General features: G+C 53.7%; 7 protein-coding genes across 7 annotated transcripts; 6 read left to right on the top strand and 1 right to left on the bottom strand.

Annotated features, from left to right (window-relative positions):
• The first annotated feature begins 2 nt into the window (after positions 1-2).
• BDW74DRAFT_101504 (Zn(II)2Cys6 transcription factor domain-containing protein) lies at positions 3-2549 on the top strand. The gene is made up of 5 exons (XM_073721501.1): positions 3-119; positions 168-329; positions 389-849; positions 900-1367; positions 1415-2549. The coding sequence occupies exons 1-5, from the start codon at positions 63-65 to the stop codon at positions 2319-2321; spliced, it is 2055 nt and encodes a 684-aa protein (XP_073587249.1). The 5' UTR covers positions 3-62; the 3' UTR covers positions 2322-2549.
• Positions 2550-6180: 3631 nt separating this feature from the next.
• BDW74DRAFT_188492 (intradiol ring-cleavage dioxygenase) lies at positions 6181-7299 on the top strand (the record flags this gene model as incomplete). Its single annotated transcript, XM_073731731.1, has 1 exon — positions 6181-7299. The coding sequence occupies one exon, from the start codon at positions 6181-6183 to the stop codon at positions 7297-7299; it is 1119 nt and encodes a 372-aa protein (XP_073587248.1).
• A 627-nt stretch (positions 7300-7926) lies between these two features.
• Positions 7927-9874, bottom strand: BDW74DRAFT_166169 (uncharacterized protein; the record flags this gene model as incomplete). Its single annotated transcript, XM_073726516.1, has 2 exons — positions 7927-8726; positions 8800-9874. The coding sequence occupies 2 exons, from the start codon at positions 9872-9874 to the stop codon at positions 7927-7929; spliced, it is 1875 nt and encodes a 624-aa protein (XP_073587247.1).
• Positions 9875-10810: 936 nt separating this feature from the next.
• Positions 10811-11903, top strand: BDW74DRAFT_147570 (uncharacterized protein). The gene is made up of 2 exons (XM_073723567.1): positions 10811-11331; positions 11397-11903. Exon 2 carries the CDS (start codon positions 11445-11447, stop codon positions 11628-11630), a length of 186 nt encoding a protein of 61 aa, XP_073587246.1. The 5' UTR covers positions 10811-11331; positions 11397-11444; the 3' UTR covers positions 11631-11903.
• BDW74DRAFT_175203 (uncharacterized protein) lies at positions 11752-12406 on the top strand (the record flags this gene model as incomplete). Its single annotated transcript, XM_073728255.1, has 3 exons — positions 11752-11902; positions 11961-12020; positions 12078-12406. The coding sequence occupies 3 exons, from the start codon at positions 11752-11754 to the stop codon at positions 12404-12406; spliced, it is 540 nt and encodes a 179-aa protein (XP_073587245.1).
• Positions 12407-13454: 1048 nt separating this feature from the next.
• On the top strand, positions 13455-14863 carry BDW74DRAFT_147565 (uncharacterized protein; the record flags this gene model as incomplete). The annotated part of the gene is made up of 2 exons (XM_073723566.1): positions 13455-13777; positions 13894-14863. A coding segment is annotated over exon 2 (380 nt), but the record flags the coding sequence as incomplete, so codon positions are not given.
• A 1530-nt stretch (positions 14864-16393) lies between these two features.
• BDW74DRAFT_101427 (uncharacterized protein) lies at positions 16394-17975 on the top strand. Its single transcript, XM_073721499.1, has 3 exons — positions 16394-17207; positions 17257-17365; positions 17419-17975. Exons 1-3 carry the CDS (start codon positions 16798-16800, stop codon positions 17743-17745), a joined length of 846 nt encoding a protein of 281 aa, XP_073587243.1. The 5' UTR covers positions 16394-16797; the 3' UTR covers positions 17746-17975.
• Positions 17976-18603: the final 628 nt, after the last annotated feature.

Below are 18603 nucleotides of genomic sequence, written 5' to 3'. Positions count from 1 at the left end.
CAACAACAATGTCATCCATCGATTGAAGTTCCCAGTGCCATTTGCTGTCGACCGCTCAGATCATGCCCGGAGTGCCGTCCAACAAGGCATGCGGGCGCTGCAAAAAGAGACACCTCAAGGTTTGTGCGATCCTGTTATCTCCGACCAGATGCTGATAGCTAGCGCAGTGTGATGAAACTCGACCGCACTGCCAACGCTGTACCGATGCCGGAGTGGAATGTCCGGGCTTTGTGCAAACGCGCAAATTCATCGACCAGGGCGCGTCGGTAAGAAAACGATATGCTCCATATCAGGAGAATGGCCCCAAACCTGCCGGGAAAGCTCAACGTGTAAGCTCCACTCTCCCTCCAAGCCGCCATCAGCTGATTCATAGCCGGCAAATAATCAGCAATCTGAACGCCAGCATAGAGACGGCGATAGTGTACAAATTCAAGGCCAATCTCTCTCCGAGGTGCCTCCCTCGTATGGTCCCGAGCATCGACCGGCAATTGCTCCCGGTGGTTTTGCATTGGATAGTGCTCCCATCCTCCCACCAATCCAATCTTACGCCTCAAACTTCGTTGGCAGCCGGTCGATGTACAGTGCCGCGCCGGAGCCTCTATCATGGCAGGGTTTAAGTGCGCGCATCGGTCCCTCCCAAGGAGCTGTAGGTAACACTGGCGCTGGCGCTAGCAACCCTAACGAGCACCCGGCTCAGCCTTCATCCTCTACTAGACCCTCTTTATCTCGGACTCCATCTCAACGTGGTGAGCAGGAGGAGTTTCAAGATATTTTCTCCGAGCTCATGACCGGGACGGAACACGAGATATCCTTTCTAACGCGGCACTACTGTGAGGTCATCTCTAACTGGTATGCTTGAATGTTCTTCGACTCACGTATCCTACTTATGCCTGCCCCAGGTTCGATGTATCGGACTCTAGGAAATTCTTCGGAGGCTACGTGCCAATCCGAGCGATAGACGAGCAGTCACTGCGGTATGGAATCGCGGCTATCTCGACTAAGCATCTTGCTCGGATGAAAGGCGTGAAATCGGTAGTCACAGGGGGTCTTTTCACATCCCCTGCGACTATGGAGACTTATCCCAATGCTCATCAGGTCGATTGGTCCCTGAAAGCTGCCAACTACTATTATCTCGCGGTCTCGCACATGAACAAGTCAATGTCTGACTACGCAGCGGTCTCTACGTCGGATGTCCTGGAACCGCCAATTTCTGTTGTTAACCGCTGGCTAAATCTCCAACTGAAACGTGGCGACAATAGTCCGCGCGTCAGTGATGGAACGTGGAAAACGACCGAGAATTTACTAGCCACCTCAACTATCCTCACGCTCTACAAGACTTTTGATGAACCGGGTGAAAGCTGGCAGTCGTACGTACCGTTCATACCGACGTCTAGGCTCAGACTAACCTTCGCAGACACCTCACTGGGGTCAAACAGCTGTTCAGCCAGTTGCTTGAGTTGAGTAGAAAAGACAGTGATCACCACTTTTCTCCCGGCGTCACGGCGGTATTCTGGAATTTCGCACGGATGGATTATCTGGCCTCATACTATAACCGAATGCCTACTCATTTCGATCCCGACGACATTGCATTGTGGCAAGCAGCGGGTCTTTCCCTGGACGAACAAGGTAATCTAGAGCCGCCTGAAGTGCCGAGAATCCAGGCTTTCTCGCAGGAGGATATGGCCACTCACGTGCTGACACGCCTCCTCAACAAGCTAACAAATTATCTTGCGGCGGCCAAAAAAACGCAACTTGAACACTGGGTCGACGGGCCATCTCCCGAACCCTCCAGCCGATCCGGTTCCCACTCCCCCGACTCCCACCCCACAACCGCAACCTGGTTGAAGCTTTCATTCGAGTTTCAATCCTGGGTCGAGCGAATACCCGAAACATTCCGTCCTTGTTTGCGCATCGAGCGACCGAAGCCCTCTCCAAGCGATACCAGCCATATGCCCTTTCCAGAAATCTTCTACAGTCTCACATCCTGTGCCGCTGCGATGCAGCAGTACCACTTTGGTCGTCTTGCGCTGTCGCTCAATCGGCCACCCGACGACATTGCTGGCCTTAGCACCGCGTTTGACCGCCTACAGGGCTATAGGGAGTTGACAAAAGAGGTTGACTACCGCTGCAAGGAGATTTGCGGCATTGCGCTGGGTAGACCGCAGAGCGGCGCTCGAGTGCAAATGATCACCCTGCTTTATGCGGTTGGGCAGTGTTTGGAGAGGCCTGAAGAGCGGCAGATTGTTATGGACCTCCTGCGCGGCATTGAGGCGGACCTTGGATGGTCGACTGCCTCACAGGTGCAGAAGCTGCAGAAATAGAGCCTCAATCGCTCCGCATCGGTGAGAAGCTCTTGGCAATTTACCCAGATATATGCAACAATCGCCGGTTTATGAGTGTCCTTGATCCACTATCACTCATTCAACTCTAATCGGTACGGCTTTTATTGGTCCGCATTCGAGAAGCCGTCGAGTAACCTGGATGACGACTCTGAAAACTCAATCCATGTGGCGGCTGAGAGCACCTACCTCAGCGTCCCGGCCCGCTAGAATCCCAGTAGTACTCGGAACTTGAACTTCCCTTTCTCTTGAATCTGGATTTATGACTCCTTCACATCTGCGCACCAGATGCAAGACCTTATTATTTTGTGCACTAAGGTGTCCACGCACTCTTAGACTTGTTCTGGTGCAGGAGATGTCACAGCGCGAAAACAGGGCTTTCGTGCGAAACTCCGTCCAGGATATCCATCGGCAGTAAATCCATTTCTGAGGCTTACAATGATCATTGCATATTGCTGCCGACGGTCAACCCTTGAAACTCGGTTGTGCAGCGAAGAGGGCACTGCAGAATTTTCCGAGCTCAAGGTTTTTCACCACCATAGACCCTGTCCTCCAGATCTCGGCACCAAAACGGAGGACTCTTCGTTTCGGAAACTTCTCGTAGCGAATAGTCTCAACTATATACTAGATGACTGGCATTCGGTAGAAGAATAGATAATCCCCTACATAGGGCATTATAGAATTTGGCGCTTTCGGAACTCCTGACGCTGGTTGCTATTGTTTCTAGATTGTGCCCCTGGCCAGAATCTGGAGACGGTTGAATGGCCCATTGTTCATATCGCATTGTGATAATCACATCAAGGGCCTTCAGAGAACATTCCGATAACTCTTTGACAGACTCCCTTTGTGTAGCGCCGAAAAGAACAAAGCATCGTGAACAGTACAGGCAACATAAATAGCCCTCGAGCACTGGATATCTTGATACTAACAAGGTGATATCATCGCAGACCAAGTTGCTTTAACAACTGCACTGCACTGCACTGCGCTCGCTACCTGCCTTTCACTTCCTCAGCAATCACCTACAAAAGTCAGCAACTAACAGTCTCCCAGGTCTACCCACCATACCTAGGTACCAAGCTACATCCCACCGACCAACCCTCCATTTCGAAACCAGAAACAACAAAAATGCCCACCTAACCCCCAACCCAAACCAAAACCCCAAGAAAACGCACCCGCCGCCCCAAACCCCCAAACTCACCCCCCCAAACTGCCCAACCTGCCGGCGCCCCCCAACCCGCCTCTGCTACGAATCCGCCCACATAACCCTCTGCCCCGTGTGCAAGAAGCCCTACTCCCCCGTCACAGACGATCGGTGCTTCACGTGCGCAGGCGAGAAGCGCACAAGCTGGGACCACGCGTTCTGGGTCGTGTGGTTCAAGGCCTGGTACAAGGCCATGGACGCCTATTACGGTGCTGCGCCTGGATCGACGACGCTGGAGTGGGTGGAGGAGATGGTGCAGGAGGATCTGGCGGCGCGGATGCGGCGGCTGCAGGTGCGGGATCCGGCGGCGATGGGGGAGGGCGCGATTTTGAAACGGGAGCGTGTGGCGGAGAGTCCGGGACTCCTGGCGGAGAGGCTAGAGGGGACGAGGATTTGGGGGGTGGGGGAGGTGGAGGAGGAGGAGGGGCTTGTCGGGGTGCTGGGGAATGCGAAGATTGGGGATGGGAAGGGGAAGGAGATGAGGAAGACGGTGTAGATGGTGGGTTAAATTTGCTATTCGTCTTCGTTCGTTTGATGTTTCTATTGTTGATTGGTCGGTATACTGAGTGATGGCTGTATTTTTTACTTTAATTCATTTTGGCGTTTAGTTTGGTTTAGTTCGCCTCTCATCTTAGGCTACATATGTAGATATTCCCCGGTACTTTAGGTAGGTCTCTGAGACGTGCGTGAAGAATCATTACGTACTAACTATCGCTTCGATGGATACCTTAAAAATCTTAATGTTGTCAGTAATAGGACTCTTTTTCCTCTCATCTTGAGTCTGGGCACTCTATTCAGGGAATGATCTATATCCGTCCGACTCGATGTTAACCCCCACCGTCTACATCAACGGGATGAGTCCATTTATGGTACCCTGCGCAGCTTCCCGAGATCCGGACATAACTATTCCACTCTGGGGAAGGCGGACGGTTCAAAGAACTGGAAATACGGACCATGGCCGGACAGCTCTAGCACAGGGTGACCGGGGTACGGTGGCTAATTGGATGAATATTGCATGTTCCCGTCTGGATGCCTGTACTTATATCGTTTTTTCTCGAGCATATTGTCAAGAATGTGCTTCCAAACCGATACTCGAGTACTCTACGACTTTTAGTCTATGCACTCCGTTCTACTCGCTGCAGGCCAGAGGGTGTAGGTAATTCTGTCATCTTCATTTGACACGGGCTGATGCCGTTGTGACAGGTTTATAACGGGTTTCTCCGGATACTAAGGTCGTCTTTATCTCGTCCTAGGAATAGGCCGATTTGTCCTTTGAGTAGTGTAAAGCCAAGCGGCTTGGTTATATTCGATGTCATGGTTATATTCGATGTCAGACGTAACAGAGAGCCCAGCGTGAAATTCTCTAGCATCATGCCCCCGTTCTCTACAAGGCTACCATACAGATCTCTAAATACAAAATTCTCATTGCCCAGGTGAGCCTCGCTGGTCACCGAGCCTTCCCGTCAGTACAACGAGTGTGCTATCGTAGTTTCGCTGAATGACCCCGGCAGGGCTGACGTATACCATGCCCTAGACAGGTCCAAAAGACGCAGGCACAAGTATATAGCTTATTTTGAATTGGCATTGATTGGATTACGAGGTGCAGATCGGCAGTGCTTAACGCTCTGTGTAGGTCTGGACTAGTCTAGAGCTCCCCTGCGGCGTACGCGGCCTTCATTCTTCAAGTTCTAGTCCGTGCACCTCAGCAAGCACTATCCTACCCTGTTTAGCATAGATTAAGCCTGGGTATTCCATGAATGACCTAAACTCTCCACGGCGTAGGTCCACTTGGAATTCCCCTAGGGCCGTGTGGGGATTGTGGGTGGTGTGGGGAGGAAGAGGGCTGCTCTCAGACATGGGCAGCTTAACCATAAGACTTGTTCTGTTCTTAGACCATGGCCAAGTATATACAAAGTCGCAAGCCGACCTGGACATAAGCATCTCCCCTCGGTAGCCCTTTCCTGTTTTGTTCAACCACGAGCGTACCTTCCCTCGAGAAGCAACAGTCGGTGATATTCTCCAGCTCCAGCCCAACCCACTTTCATTGTGGGAGCAGCACTAGCCAGAGCGCATCACCGCTTCTGACACGGACTGTCTGACAAACGCCATCCCATTGACTAGCTAGGACCTACCATGCATGGGCCACTTTACTAAAGCAAGCCTCGTTACTGGCCGTCTGTCCCCAGGGCTGACAGCACTTCACGACGATCACTACCGCTCTTCACGACTATCAGGAACGGAGTCAGATCCGCCATGCTGCAGAAACACGGGACTCGTCATCATCTGACGTCTCCTGCACGCTTAAAGTCTGGGCATCCTCCCGGTGGACAAGCTTGCGCTGTATTGGCTTCTCTTGGCGGCTTGTCGGTCAGGCACTTGAAGCAACGGCCGGTGTTGGCAGCAGGGACATTGCTTTCAATGGTCATTGCCTTACTCTCATCGGCTTGCGAATGTTGACGGGATGGGGTCCGGGGGGCTGGTTTGACTCCGTTGAGTTGCGAATCGAAGGTATACGTGAAACGCGGCCGGACGGAGAGGAAAGTTATAAATATGGCATCAGGACCGCGACAATGAGAAGTTTGAGCACGCAGCTTCTCTCTTCCTCAAGAATCCCCAGTCTTGGTCTCATTCTCCTGCAAGATGCATCTCAAGAACCTCCTCCAGCTCTCTCTCCTCCCAGCCCTGGTGGCCTCCCACCCCGGCCATGAAGAGAAGCTAGCCACCCGCGAGCTCCTCAACTACAAATCGCACCTCCGCCGCAGCCTTGACGCCTGTGCTCGTTCGTTCGAAGAGTCCGGTCTCACTGCACGCGCCGTCTCCCGTCGCGCCCAGATCGCCAACTCCTACCGCAAGCACCGCCTCACTGCGCGCGACACCTCCGACGTGCTAGCAACCTCGCACCTGTCCAACGCGTCTTACACTCTGTCCACCGATGAGTCTGAGATCTTCAGCGCAGACAGCACCTGCACCCTCAACCCCGAAGGCGAAACCGGCCCCTTCTGGGTGAACGGCGAGCTCGTCCGCACTGACATCCTCGAAGACGAACCCGGTGTCCCCGTCGTTATCGAGTACCAGTTCGTCGATGTCAGCACCTGCCAGCCAATCGTCGACCTCTACGCCGACACCTGGAGCTGCAACTCGACGGGAGTGTACTCGGGCGTGCAGGGCAACAACGGCAACGAAGACGATGAGAGTATCCTGCAGAAGACATTCCTACGTGGCGTCGGCAAGACAGACGAGGAGGGTGTCGTTACCTTCAAGACACTCTTCCCTGGCCACTACTCCGGCCGCACGACGCACCACCACATCATCGCTCATCTGAACGCGACTCTCCTCCCCAACAACACGCTGACTGGTGGCTCGGTGCCTCATATCGGCCAGCTCTTCTGGGACCAGGATCTTATTTATGCCGTTGAGGCGACGGAGCCGTACAGCACCAACACTGTAACTATCACGACCAACGAGGAGGACCGTGTCTTCAGCGATGAGACCAGCGGAACGACCTCCGACCCTGTCTTCAACTACGTCTACCTTGGCGATGACCTTGAAGATGGATTGCTGGGTTGGGTGACTGTGGCTGTTGACCTCTCGGCTGAGTACTCACCGGCGTACAGCTTCGTCTGGACTGACAGCGGCAGCGAGGCGGTCTCTGGTCACGGCGATGACAATGTTAATGGTGGTGGTGGTGGTGCGCCTGGCGAGTCTGGGGCTCCGGGTGGTGAGCCTACTGGTGTTCCTACCGGTGCTCCTGGATTCTAGGTTTGCCATGGAATGGGGGAGATTGATTTGAGATTTGAGTTGACTTCATTCTTCTACTGTCGTTACCATTGTTTGGGTATCTAAGACATGTACGGGGTGACTTTAGGGCTGGCTTTTTGGGAGCTTGCCGACCACTCCGGCTTTCTTGCCCTATAGCCGCCCAAGGTCACTACTGGTACACTACCACAATCCTTATAACACCGACTTTAGCTTTATCCCTTTTTTTTTCCCCTTTCCTTATGTCGAACCAGCCCAGAATGTAGTATATCGTGCTTCGCTGGTCATTGTAACTATATTGACTCTGGTATGAAGAATTAAGGGTGTATAAGCACTCGTGAAGGAGGCACCCCCAGTCCAGTCCCTGATTGAAAGAGGTGCTACCTAGGTACAAAGCTCTGCAGTGGCCATACCATAGGCACTCAACCTCAAAATACAAGACGGAGGCAATTGCACTGGAGACACCGAGAAGATCTGCTCATATCATGTCATGTCATGTACACATTGGTATTAATATGGTACGATCCGAAATCATAATTCATAACATGGTATGTCCCATAAATGCAAAGCAACCTCCCACCCATATGCACGCCAAACATTAAAAATTATTTTGCCCACCATAATCCAGGGCTAGACCCCCGAATCATGCTGCTCAACCCCATACTCCTCATCATACCCGCCCCAAGTCCGACACGCATCCTTCACAAACCCACCATCAACCTGCTCGCGTATCTCATCAATCCGCTCCACAAACTGCAGCGCAAACCCCTCCGTCGTATGCCACCCAATATGGCAATGCATAAGCCAAGCGCCCGGGTTATCCGTCTCCCACGCCATAATCAGGTACCCGTTGCCCGGAAGGATCGCTGTATCGCGGCGCGGCGGGTTCGAGGTCTGGAATTTCCCGTCCCACGGGTTCGTCCCCTGGGCCAGAATGAAGAAGTCGTGGCCGTGTAGATGGATTGGATGGGATACTGGCAATGTTGTGTTGACGATGAGATACACCCACTCATTCGCATTTGGGAGCTCGATTACGGCGGAACTGTTGGCGAATGTGTCCTCGCCGTTGACGATCTGCAGGAGCGTGGGATCTTCCCAGTAGACCTGCATTGTCGTGGAGTTCAGCAACCACCGGAAATAGTTCTTCTCATTGAACCCGATTGTTGCGAGGGTGTTGTCGTAGTAATCGGGGGGTTGGACGTCCATGGGGACGTGCGGGACTAAGGAGGCCATGGCCTCGTCGTTGCAGCTGTCGACGAAGGTGAAGGGTTGCGTTTTCGGTGTTGAGGGGGTGTCGCTGTAGTGGAAGATGCCGGCGATGTTGCCCGGGTCTTCGATGTCGCTGCAGGATTGTTGCGGGATGGTGCGGAGCCAGAAGTTCGAGGCGCTGGAGGGGTTGGTGGCTTTGACGATTACGTCGTAGCGTTGGCCTGCATGCCTTGTTAATCGCTGTTCCACTGTACAGAGATAGAAGGGGGTAGGGGAAAAAGAGACGGGACTCACCCATAGCAAGACTAACACTCGTCGTCTTAAACGGCTTGACGGGGACCAAATCCATTGCAATAACCTCCAGCTCATGCTCATCAATCATGAACTTGTAGACGGTATCAATAGCCCCATTAATAAGACGAAGACGGTACGAGGTCCCCTCCTCAACCTTCATGCTAAACCTTTCCCCCGTCTCATCATCCCCCTTGCCATAAACGCCCTTGCCATTAATCAAGCTGTTATTCAGCAATGGCGGCCCCACAGTCTGTGCATACCAGAACAGCTCCTCCATCGTGCGATGCGTCCAGTCATTCAGGAAGATCGTGCCCGCATCAACATCATAGTTCGCCGTCGCCGGCCCATGAATCACAATCGGCCCGATAATCCCATCCCACGCCTGCAGACTGATATGCGAATGGTACCAAGTCGTCCCGTACTGCTGCGCCCGGAAGCGGTACGTATACTCATGGTCCGGCGTGATCGGGCACTGCGTGATACTCACGACGCCGTCGTGCTCGTTTGTCCCGCGCTGCCAGAGTCCGTGCCAGTGGATTGTGCTTCCGTTCAGCGTCTCGTGCAGATTGTTCTTGATGTGGATTATGAGTTCGTCGCCCCAGTCGGCTTCGATTGTCGGACCGGGGATTGTCCCGTTGACGGCGACGACGGGGCGCGAGATCCCGTCTGGGGACGCGGTCATTTCGTCGAGAGTGAGCCAGTATTCGCGTGTTACGCCGGTGTCGGGGGTGATTTCGGCCCAGTTTGTGTCGATGCTGTGCTCGCACCATTCGTTGCGGGTGGAGGGGGTGTTGCCCGCGCAGGGGGTGCCGGTTGAGGGGGGTTGGGATGTTGATGTTGAGGTTGAGGTTGTGCTTGTGCTTGTGCTGGTCCTTGTAGATGTTGGTCGGGGACGTCCACCACCACCTCCAGCTACGGAGACGGCAGTGTCGTCCTCTTCTTGCCTTCGTCTTAATGGTGACACATCAGTCCCGAAGAGTAACGAGCGTTCTTCAGCCTGAAAGTCATGCTCAAAGACCCAAGAGGCCGAGGCACAAAGTGCAAGTACTAAAAGAAGAAAGGAAGAACGCAGCATCGTGTAGCGAGTGGACACGAAGCAAGTCAATACAATAAAGCTCAAGTCTTGGAATGTAGAAATTATATACCAGATCTTGCAAAGTCTTGGGGTGGTCAGAGCAGCCTTATACCTCAGCCTCCAGCAGCATCCAACGTCTCACAGAGCCCGTATCTCTAAGATTAGCCCCGGCCCTCGACAAGATATTCCATTTCCAGAAACCACTGCGGCTGCCCACTGCAGTCCATTCTAGCGGTAGGTGCCCGGCACCATCCGGCGTCCAGTCCAGCATTCAGCATCCCGCGCCGTCAGAGCCGGTCGGGTGAGACACACGACCACGACCAACGTGAAACGCCTCATCACCCCGACTGGCCTCGACACCGCAATCCCATGCAGAATGTAGCGAGGGAGTGGAGGTCCACTCCTCCGCACATGCAATCCCAGCAGCACCCAGACTCACCGACTCCAGGCTGTCCCTGCCCAGTGCCAATCTCGCGGCAGACGGTATCGAATCCAGTCCAGAGCCGCATCATCCAACCAGGTCGGAGATATCTCACAGCCCGGACCCCCGGGCGCCCGATATAGCATCATGCAAGTACTGGGAGTAGAAATTGCACTCGCGAGCAGCGAGCGCGATCCGGAGCCCAGCCAGGACCACCCGGCTGTCAACGACAGGATCAGCCCTGCTGGCCTTGGCTTAGCCGCTGCCCCGGGCATGCAGCATGCTGGTGCAGAGCAGTCAGCAGTCAGCGGACACGGTACATAGCATGACATGACATGGCATGGCTTGCATGGACATGGGTCCACGATAAGCGACGGATTAGGTATGCTGCGGCCAATCAGGATGTCGTTCGTTTGATCCTTTGCCAGGATGGGGCTGAATTTAGGTCCCCGAGTCTAGTGTCTATTGTACTACTGAGTAAACCTTGTCTCTTTGTCTATGGATATGCTAAACCGGTGAGGTAGAAGCGGGTTAATGCAGTCTGCTCCTGCTCCTGCCATGCGCTGCATGTCTCACTCCTAGTTCATTGACTTTCTACTTTAGGTATTGCTTCGCCTTCGCCTTCGCTTTCGCCAGCTCAACAGCCCCAAGTTGGCTGGCTGGATCCGAACCCTATGACCGAATCTGACTTCATCTTCCAAGGCCAGTTGGCGCCGATGCATGCCAGCTCGTGGTACATTGGCAGTGGCTTGCAGGGTCCATGGATTACGTTTTATTCCAGCTGTTTACTGAATCCAACGAGGGCTGGCGTCTAAGCATGTCTCATTGAGGTCTGGTATCTCTGCAACAGGGGGCTGTCATTGGCTCTGTCTCGGGCTGAAAAAGCAAACCTCGTGTTCGGACCATCGCGATCTCGTCTAACGCTGGTTGGAATTGCGATGCCAGGCGCTGGAAATGAACCCGGACCTGGATTTGGTGGTGAGGGCGTCTATGTTGTGATTCAGACCATTTTGGTCTTCGCTGAGTTGGGTTTCGGCTGTGTTCGGTTCAGCATGGTACCTCAGGGGTGCATGGAGGGAGTCAGGTTATTCATAGAACTACCTTAATCTTGGAAGTTATCGTCCCGACCAGACATGCACCTGCGCTCTCATGAAGGAGTCTTGGGCGGCATTTGTTTGTATCACTGGGCCATTCGTCATCATCTCCGTTTCCTGTTCCTGCTGCCTCGACCCAACCTGCGCGCCTGAGTCAACTCGAGTCAAGAGGCGATTCTCCAACTCAGCTGGAGGTGGCAGTGCCTCATATACATACGCACTGCCATCAGAGGATCCATGAATACGGCCTCCTGCGTCTTTCCTTTCCACTTGACCATCAACTCTCTTTACTTGTTATCCTTCGTTGATTCCGACCCCAAACTTCGCTGTCGACAAGGCCTCGGGCTATGTTCATACCCACAATGTTCTCTCGCTCGCTTCTGTTGTTCGCGCTTTCCTGCGTTGCTGTCGCTACAAACGCTTTTCCCCTCGAGGCTCGTCAGTCATCTGAGACGTTCAGTCTCTACGCCTACGGTGATGGGATCAGCGGGTTGCCGGTTTACTATGCTGACGGTACCTCTGCCTCTATACTTCCAAGTCCCTCAAAGCTCTCGCTAACAATTTGCTATAGGAAAAGCCCAAATCGGCGACCCATCCAAATCCGCCGCGAAAGTGACTGAGGAGGTCTACTGTGCGTCTCTTCCTCCATTTTTCCCCAACCTTAACTATTCCCTGACAAGCACTGCAGTCACCGTCGCCACAATCTCACCCAACACCTACATCGCCCACCCCAAGAAAGACAGCAGCTCCTTCAGCAATTTCGTGCTGACCCTGCCCTCAGACGGCAAGGGCGTCGGGGACGTCGTGTTCGCGCCGAAAAACCAGCAGTCCGTCTCGTCGGACGCAGCGAGCGTCTTCAGCGTCTACGGGAATTACGTGCTCATCAACTCTGCCGGGGCGAACTTTTACGCTGAGAAGACGGGCGACGGCGTGTGGGATTTGGTCTGGAGTGATACCCCGTCTGGGTATGTGGCGATTACGTTGAGGACTATTGCGCCGAGTACGGATGTGCTTTGAAGCTGTTTTTCTGTCTTTACTTTGAATGGTATGGTACGGTTATCGGTGTGAAGAATAACTTGGAAGGCCGGTGGAAGGTAAAGGCCGAGGAATGGGGATGGATGGGATAGTTGGTATGCGCGATAGGGGATAGGGGATAGGTAGAGATATGAGCAACCTTAATCATGTAGGACAAACATGTCTTGTTATGGAACCGGTTCTTTGTTCTCAGAGACTAAACTCGAACTCTTTCAAGATTGAAAAGAGCAGACACTGCGCTGAAGGAGCAGGCTGCATCGCCCTCGCACAGACCCCCAGCTCACCAGCTCAGCTCCCTCTGGCCCGGGGGATACCTCTGGGCTCACCGGTTAGAACTTAGGGCACAGCCAGCCCAGCCCGGCATGCATTAGACCGTCCGCAACCACCAATGCCCGGTTAGCGATTACCGACAGCACGGTACTTGCAGTTCCCATTATCTAACTGCATCCGGAGTCCCCGGGCGATTGGATGAGACAGGTTACCGCGATCTGACATGTCACTCCAGCGTCCAGCTCTCTTACCTCATTCCCCGACCTTTTCTACCTAGGTACGTACGTACGCACGGTACCCCATAATCACGAGACAAGCCCAGCAGTCCAGCACACGCACCGTTTCTGTTGCTGACCGAACCAGGATGACAGAAACACCCTGCAAGCCGCCCGCCGCAGTGCGACCGTGACTCAGGGCGAGACAGGCCCGGTAAGCACTTTCTTGCGAGCGCCCTTGTCGCCATGGCCCGTATTCATTTATCGGTCGACGTCAATGTCTCAGCTTCAGAATCAGATCCCGCTAGGTACCTACCGAGTAGACTACCTCCGGGGCTTAGCTCGAGGATCTTCGCTAGTCCACTCCTAAACAACACTAACAGCCCGGGACTTGCGATCGAGGCAGTTCAGCCGCGCGCGCACCGCCAATCCCGAGATCGGATTTGCTGGCGAATCGAGGGTGTCCACGATCGATCGATAGAGGGGCGAAGGATCCATGTTGCAGGGGGGACCGGGAGGGGGGGGGGGGTTGAGCTCAGGCCTTATCGTTGACAAAGAATCTCGTATTTCCCTCTTGAACTAACAGTACCAGATGCCGTGGCTATTCATAGCATTTTAATCACTAAGACATGGGAACTAGAGACTACCCCTCCAGCCGCCTTCCAGCAAACCTCACCATCTCCCTCTCTTTACTGAAAAATGCACAATGACACGTATCCGCCTCCACAATGCTCACCTTAACTCCCGCTGCTCTTACCTTCCCCAGCATCCCATGATCCCCTGGTACGCCCGGGGCACTCCATAATCGCGGTGCGTAAGAACGTAGGTCGTCGGTATACTTCGTCAGGCTTCGGCGTTATCTCCATGCCTTCCAGCTGTTAATTCTCTAAGCGACGAGCAAAGGCATCGCATTCTCAATGACCTCTCCCGGGACCGACTCATCCCGGCTGATTAACCTGAGCGCCGGGTCACGCGGGAACGTACCATACTCCCGCCGTTTAATTCCGTCTCAACATACTCATCGAATATCCGATCGAAACCAGCTTCGGCTACAATGTCCCAGATTGCGGTGCGCGAGGGGACTGGAAGCATGTACGCGCAGAGGTAGGTAGACGAAGTGGATTACGCCGCCGACTCCTCCCCCGGCGCCACCTCCACCATCCTCGTCCCCGTTATCTGCATGCCACTCGTGTCCAATGGAGGTACTCTCATGATGTGAATGTTTTGCTCGGATAAGGAGACCATACCCATACCCATACCGCCTCACAGCATCAGATCCAACAGCCCCGCCATACGAGTGCATGGCATGACAATGCGCTCGCCCCTGTTGACGAGAGTGCCCACGAGGTCCCGGACGTGGCCGACGTCATCGGCTAGACATAGACATGCTGCTGCGCGAGAGCGGGATTTACCTATCGCAGGTCAGGAGGAGCGGGCAGTACATAGGGAAGCCGCTGGCGCGCCGGGCGTTGGCGTAGGAGGCGTAGGTATGATAGTTTGCGGGGGTATGCCAGGCGCCGTGAAGGAGGATGATTGTGGGGGGCAGAGGCATGTTTGTTTTGTTTGTGTTTGCTTTTGGTCGTATTCCTTGCTCTTTAGGTAGGGCTGCTTGGGTAGAGGCTATTTTTGGTCGGTCGGGTTGTTGGTCTGGTATAGAAGGATGGATGGATGAATGATATCGTAGGGCGTAGACTAGACTAAGTCCATGTGGTGGTGAGCTGAGCAGAATGAGAGACCACGTTGGTCATGGTGGTTGCCTGAGAATCAGCAGCAGTTGGAGTCATCGGGTCCGTGCCATCCATACCGTACCTATACCAGAAAGGTATAGCTATCCAGATCTAGCATGGTTAGGGTATAGTTGGGGCGTTATATATCCAGCTCCCACGCGGCAAAGAGCCTAAGACCAAGCTCCTGTCGTGCCATCCTTCTGCCCTACGCCAAGGGCTGATGATCACATGCCATGACATAGCTATTATTCTCTGGCCTAGATGAGGTGTGAAATGAAAATAGTACAAGGATGTCCATCCCAGATATAACAGGATCGCATATTTTCCCTACGTAAATCGGCCTCCCCGAGTCTTAGACTGCTCGTCGATGCAAGTATCCGATATAACCGATCATGGATGTCCCCGAACCGCGCCCAGCTCGGGCGAACCTTGGAGGACCGCTGAACTAAACATAGGTAGAGATCTATTTTGAGCCTCCAACTCGAATGACCCACCATTGATCGGATTTCGACTTCTTTGGTATTGCCGAGGGGGTATGTGAGACATCCTCATACTGCGCATTAGCTATCCCATATCAAGGCAAATGGAGCGCGATCCATTAACGCAGTATTTCCGTTTACCGGTCAAGATAGACACGTACCCTACCATAACAACCGGATCGGACAAGAAGTACCGAAAGTGCCTGATACCAAGCTTATCTGCGTGCTTCTTAGCGTCGGAGGCTCCCCGTTTCTTGGTGGCCTTAGCTTTCTTGAGATGTTTGCAAATGACCACCCTAACTCAACCTTGGAAGTTGCCTTACGTTGCCAGTTCTCGGTCGCGATGTCAAGATAGAAGGCAGCTATCCCGGACATGGATCAGATAAAAATAGAATAGGTTATTGAATATCTGATTCATAGTTCATCTCGGACTACGGTGCGGTTCGCAGGACCGCAAGCTCATGCAGGCCGATACGTCCAAATCCAAAAGCGACATAGAGCACGTTAAGTGCAGAGAAACTGTTTCTCACCGTTTAAGGGCAACGATAGGTAAGACTACCTTGCCGGAATTCCGAGTTGAGTTGGTGTACTGCAATCCAGCCGTGACCTCCATCGGGCGATATCGGCACCCGGCCTACGTGGCCGAGCGAGGCCAAAAGAAAAGGAAAGAAAGTCTTTGGGACTATCAGAGGCGTCTTGGGCATGGTCGGCTCCAAGAAGCGCAACTAGCGAGTGATTGCCATCTAATGTTGTAAGAGAATTCAAGCTCATGCACGCTCGGCTAAACCGAGCATCAGTATACTGCGGTATAGTTTCAATATACCGTAAATGGAAGAACAAGCCATGGCCAATACATCAAGTGCTGTTGAGGGTTCTGTCTAGTGCCTAAGAAGAAGTCGGTGTGGTGGGTGATCAGAAACATCAAATGTCATGATCTATCATCTGACGATCACTACGGTATATTCTACCTTGTAGCTTCAAAGCAGATTCTCCTGCATCCACGCTTATCGTCTAGGGTACCACAGAGCTACAATAGCTAACGCCGTTGGTTGACTCTTGAGTCAAGAGCCCGGTACCTAGGTAGTAATGGGGGTAAGTTAATGGCGTACAAAGTCCCAATGTCAGAATTCCGAAGATAGCTACTGACGAATTCCAAGCTCATACGGTGATACTGAGACATTCTTGAACGCCGAGATATCGCAGAGCCATATCAAGTGATAGATCAAAATCTATGGCAATATGACCCATCAACATTGCCACCGTTGACGGTGGCGATCACCCGGCCCGAGGACGTTGATGCTGCAGTAGATCTATCACTTCCACCTGCACCCGGTGTTTCATGAGAAAGACCCGTGATTTGACCCCCAGAATCCGCTATCAAATGAACATGAAGCAATCCCGGACAGCATCGAGCATTTCTGTATTCCGTGTTTCTATATCCAGTGCTGCATCGTGGACTTGTGCCCTAGGCCTCTTGAGAAAGGATGGCAGAAGGGATTCCCAGGTTGCGGATCCAGGAGAGAGCAGTGGGAAATGCGGTGTCGGGCTGCATCGCACGTCTCCTGGACGGTATACCATAGTACACTGAGGGCAAGGAACATCTGGATATGGAGTAGGCTGCTGGCGGAGGAAGCTGGCTCTGAATTTCCTGGAGACTAGCAGGTTCTAAGTTATAACATTCCATGCTCTTTGTTGAATGGTCTAGAGACATTGAAGTGGTTCCAGGTTGCTATTTGGGGAGTCTGAACATGTTGACGTGGGAACAAAGAGATCAACGTTCATTGTCCGCAAATCGAAAAGCTCAGCACCTCCCCCTTCTGGCAGGTTCGGGCTGCAATATACTATATTCGTTCACTATCCTACCATTTACACTGACACCGACACCGACACCACCTACTCAAACCCAACTAGAAACCCCGTCCATACCCGACTGCAGACATCGCCGTTGCAAACAGCGCGAGCGGCGGGGCTCTGGCTCCTACCTGCCTGACCCGACGTTCTGGAACGGCTTGACCAAGATCTGGCTGACCAACATCGCCCTGAGAGAGCTCCGGCGGCGCACTGACGGCAGTCATCCCAAACAACCCGCTAGGTAATGCGCTCTGCCAGGCCTCCACTGCCGTGTTAACACCGCACAATAGACCGACAGAACCTTCAACGGGCATTATTTCCAGTCTTTCACTAGAGCCTCTCACGGAGCTTAGAAGGTACGCGCGAGCCGGCGGGCCTGACGTTTTGAATCTCCGGAATGTACGTACGCGCTCTCCACCTGTAATAGATCCCATTAACACCGAATACGGCAGTATACGGCGCGATTGAGTTCCTACGTCTCCTCGGCCACTGCGACTCTGCCAACTGTCACAGAGGAAGAAGAGCGGTCAGACGCTTCAGCGCAGGTCTTCACCATGTCCGGTACCTCGACTGCAGATGACGCCGCCTCCGGGATCACCACGGTCGCCGCACTCTCACACTCCCACCCGCTTCGGCCGTCAACCACCAAGCAGCCGATGTCAGTCGCAAGCTACGGAAGCTCCTCAAGCGCAAGCAAGCACAGCAGCGCATACGACGAGAACTTCGAGGAGGTACTCGCCAAACACGGAGTGTACACTTCCGACAGCCACAGACTCTAACGGCGATTGGCACGACCCGCCCCAGAATCTCGAGGCCATACAGACGCGGCTTGCGGCGAGGCGGTCATCCCTCGCAGACTCGCGGACGGGCACGCTATTCGACGACTTTCAAAGAAAGCGGGCTCGCGTTCTGTGTAAAGAGGACGTTGTCCGCCGCTTGGTGCCCTTGATAGAGGGAACGGGACCGGGTTCAACGTCCACGGCCACGTTTACCAAGGGAGTTGGGGTCCAGGACGAACAGTTCCACGAACAGGTCCACGGCTGACTGCTCTGTGATCACTTCACGCCATTGATACAGGGGTTCGGACTGGTAAGCCCCAAGCCGGACTGTCTGTAGGGCTCGGCGCCGCACACGCTAGAGGTTAATCTGAAGCGGAAAGCGCACGAAGAGCCCAAGCCAACATTAAGCACGACGATACGTTCTTCTAAGGTCGCGCGCGGACCAACCCTTCCGGATTTCATGCTGGACGTTAAGGGGCCGCACGGGAGCGGGAAGGTCGCGCAGCGGCAGGCCTGTTATGCCGCTGCATTCGGGCGCCGGGCGATGCATGCCATCCGGTCGTACGGTTATGGGCACGGCGATACAGACACAGATATAGATCCGGATGCAGATACAGCGTACGACAAGAATGCATATACCCTGTCTGCTACGTTTGAGTCGGACTCGGGCACACTGACGTTGTATATAACGCATCCGCTCAAATCGAATCACCCGGCTCTGCGGTGCGAGTACGTGATGACAGAGATCGATAGCTGGTCTCTCAAGGGCAATCTGCGGAGCTGGCAGACTGGTGTTGCAGCGTTCCGCAATGCCCGTGACTGGGCGAGAGAGATGAGGGAGGAAGCCATTGCGCTGGC

This window comes from Aspergillus multicolor, assembly GCF_047715735.1.
Source record: "Aspergillus multicolor strain CBS 133.54 unplaced genomic scaffold BDW74scaffold_4, whole genome shotgun sequence".
NCBI lineage: Eukaryota > Fungi > Ascomycota > Eurotiomycetes > Eurotiales > Aspergillaceae > Aspergillus > Aspergillus multicolor.
Note: the sequence above shows the minus strand (reverse complement) of the source record. Positions and strands in the feature narration are given on the sequence as shown.

Excerpts from the sequence above, each read along its gene's own strand:
- BDW74DRAFT_147570 (XM_073723567.1), top strand. The coding sequence starts at position 11,445 with ATGAAGGAGTCTTGGGCGGCATTTGTTTGTATCACTGGGCCATTCGTC.
- BDW74DRAFT_101504 (XM_073721501.1), top strand. The coding sequence starts at position 63 with ATGCCCGGAGTGCCGTCCAACAAGGCATGCGGGCGCTGCAAAAAGAGA. Across the intron at positions 850-899 it reads TGTGAGGTCATCTCTAACTG|GTTCGATGTATCGGACTCTA; the intron begins GTATGCTTGAAT and ends TGCCTGCCCCAG. Across the intron at positions 1,368-1,414 it reads CCGGGTGAAAGCTGGCAGTC|ACACCTCACTGGGGTCAAAC; the intron begins GTACGTACCGTT and ends TAACCTTCGCAG.
- BDW74DRAFT_101427 (XM_073721499.1), top strand. The coding sequence starts at position 16,798 with ATGCTCTTTGTTGAATGGTCTAGAGACATTGAAGTGGTTCCAGGTTGC. Across the intron at positions 17,208-17,256 it reads CATCCCAAACAACCCGCTAG|ACCGACAGAACCTTCAACGG; the intron begins GTAATGCGCTCT and ends ACCGCACAATAG. Across the intron at positions 17,366-17,418 it reads ACGTTTTGAATCTCCGGAAT|TATACGGCGCGATTGAGTTC; the intron begins GTACGTACGCGC and ends CGAATACGGCAG.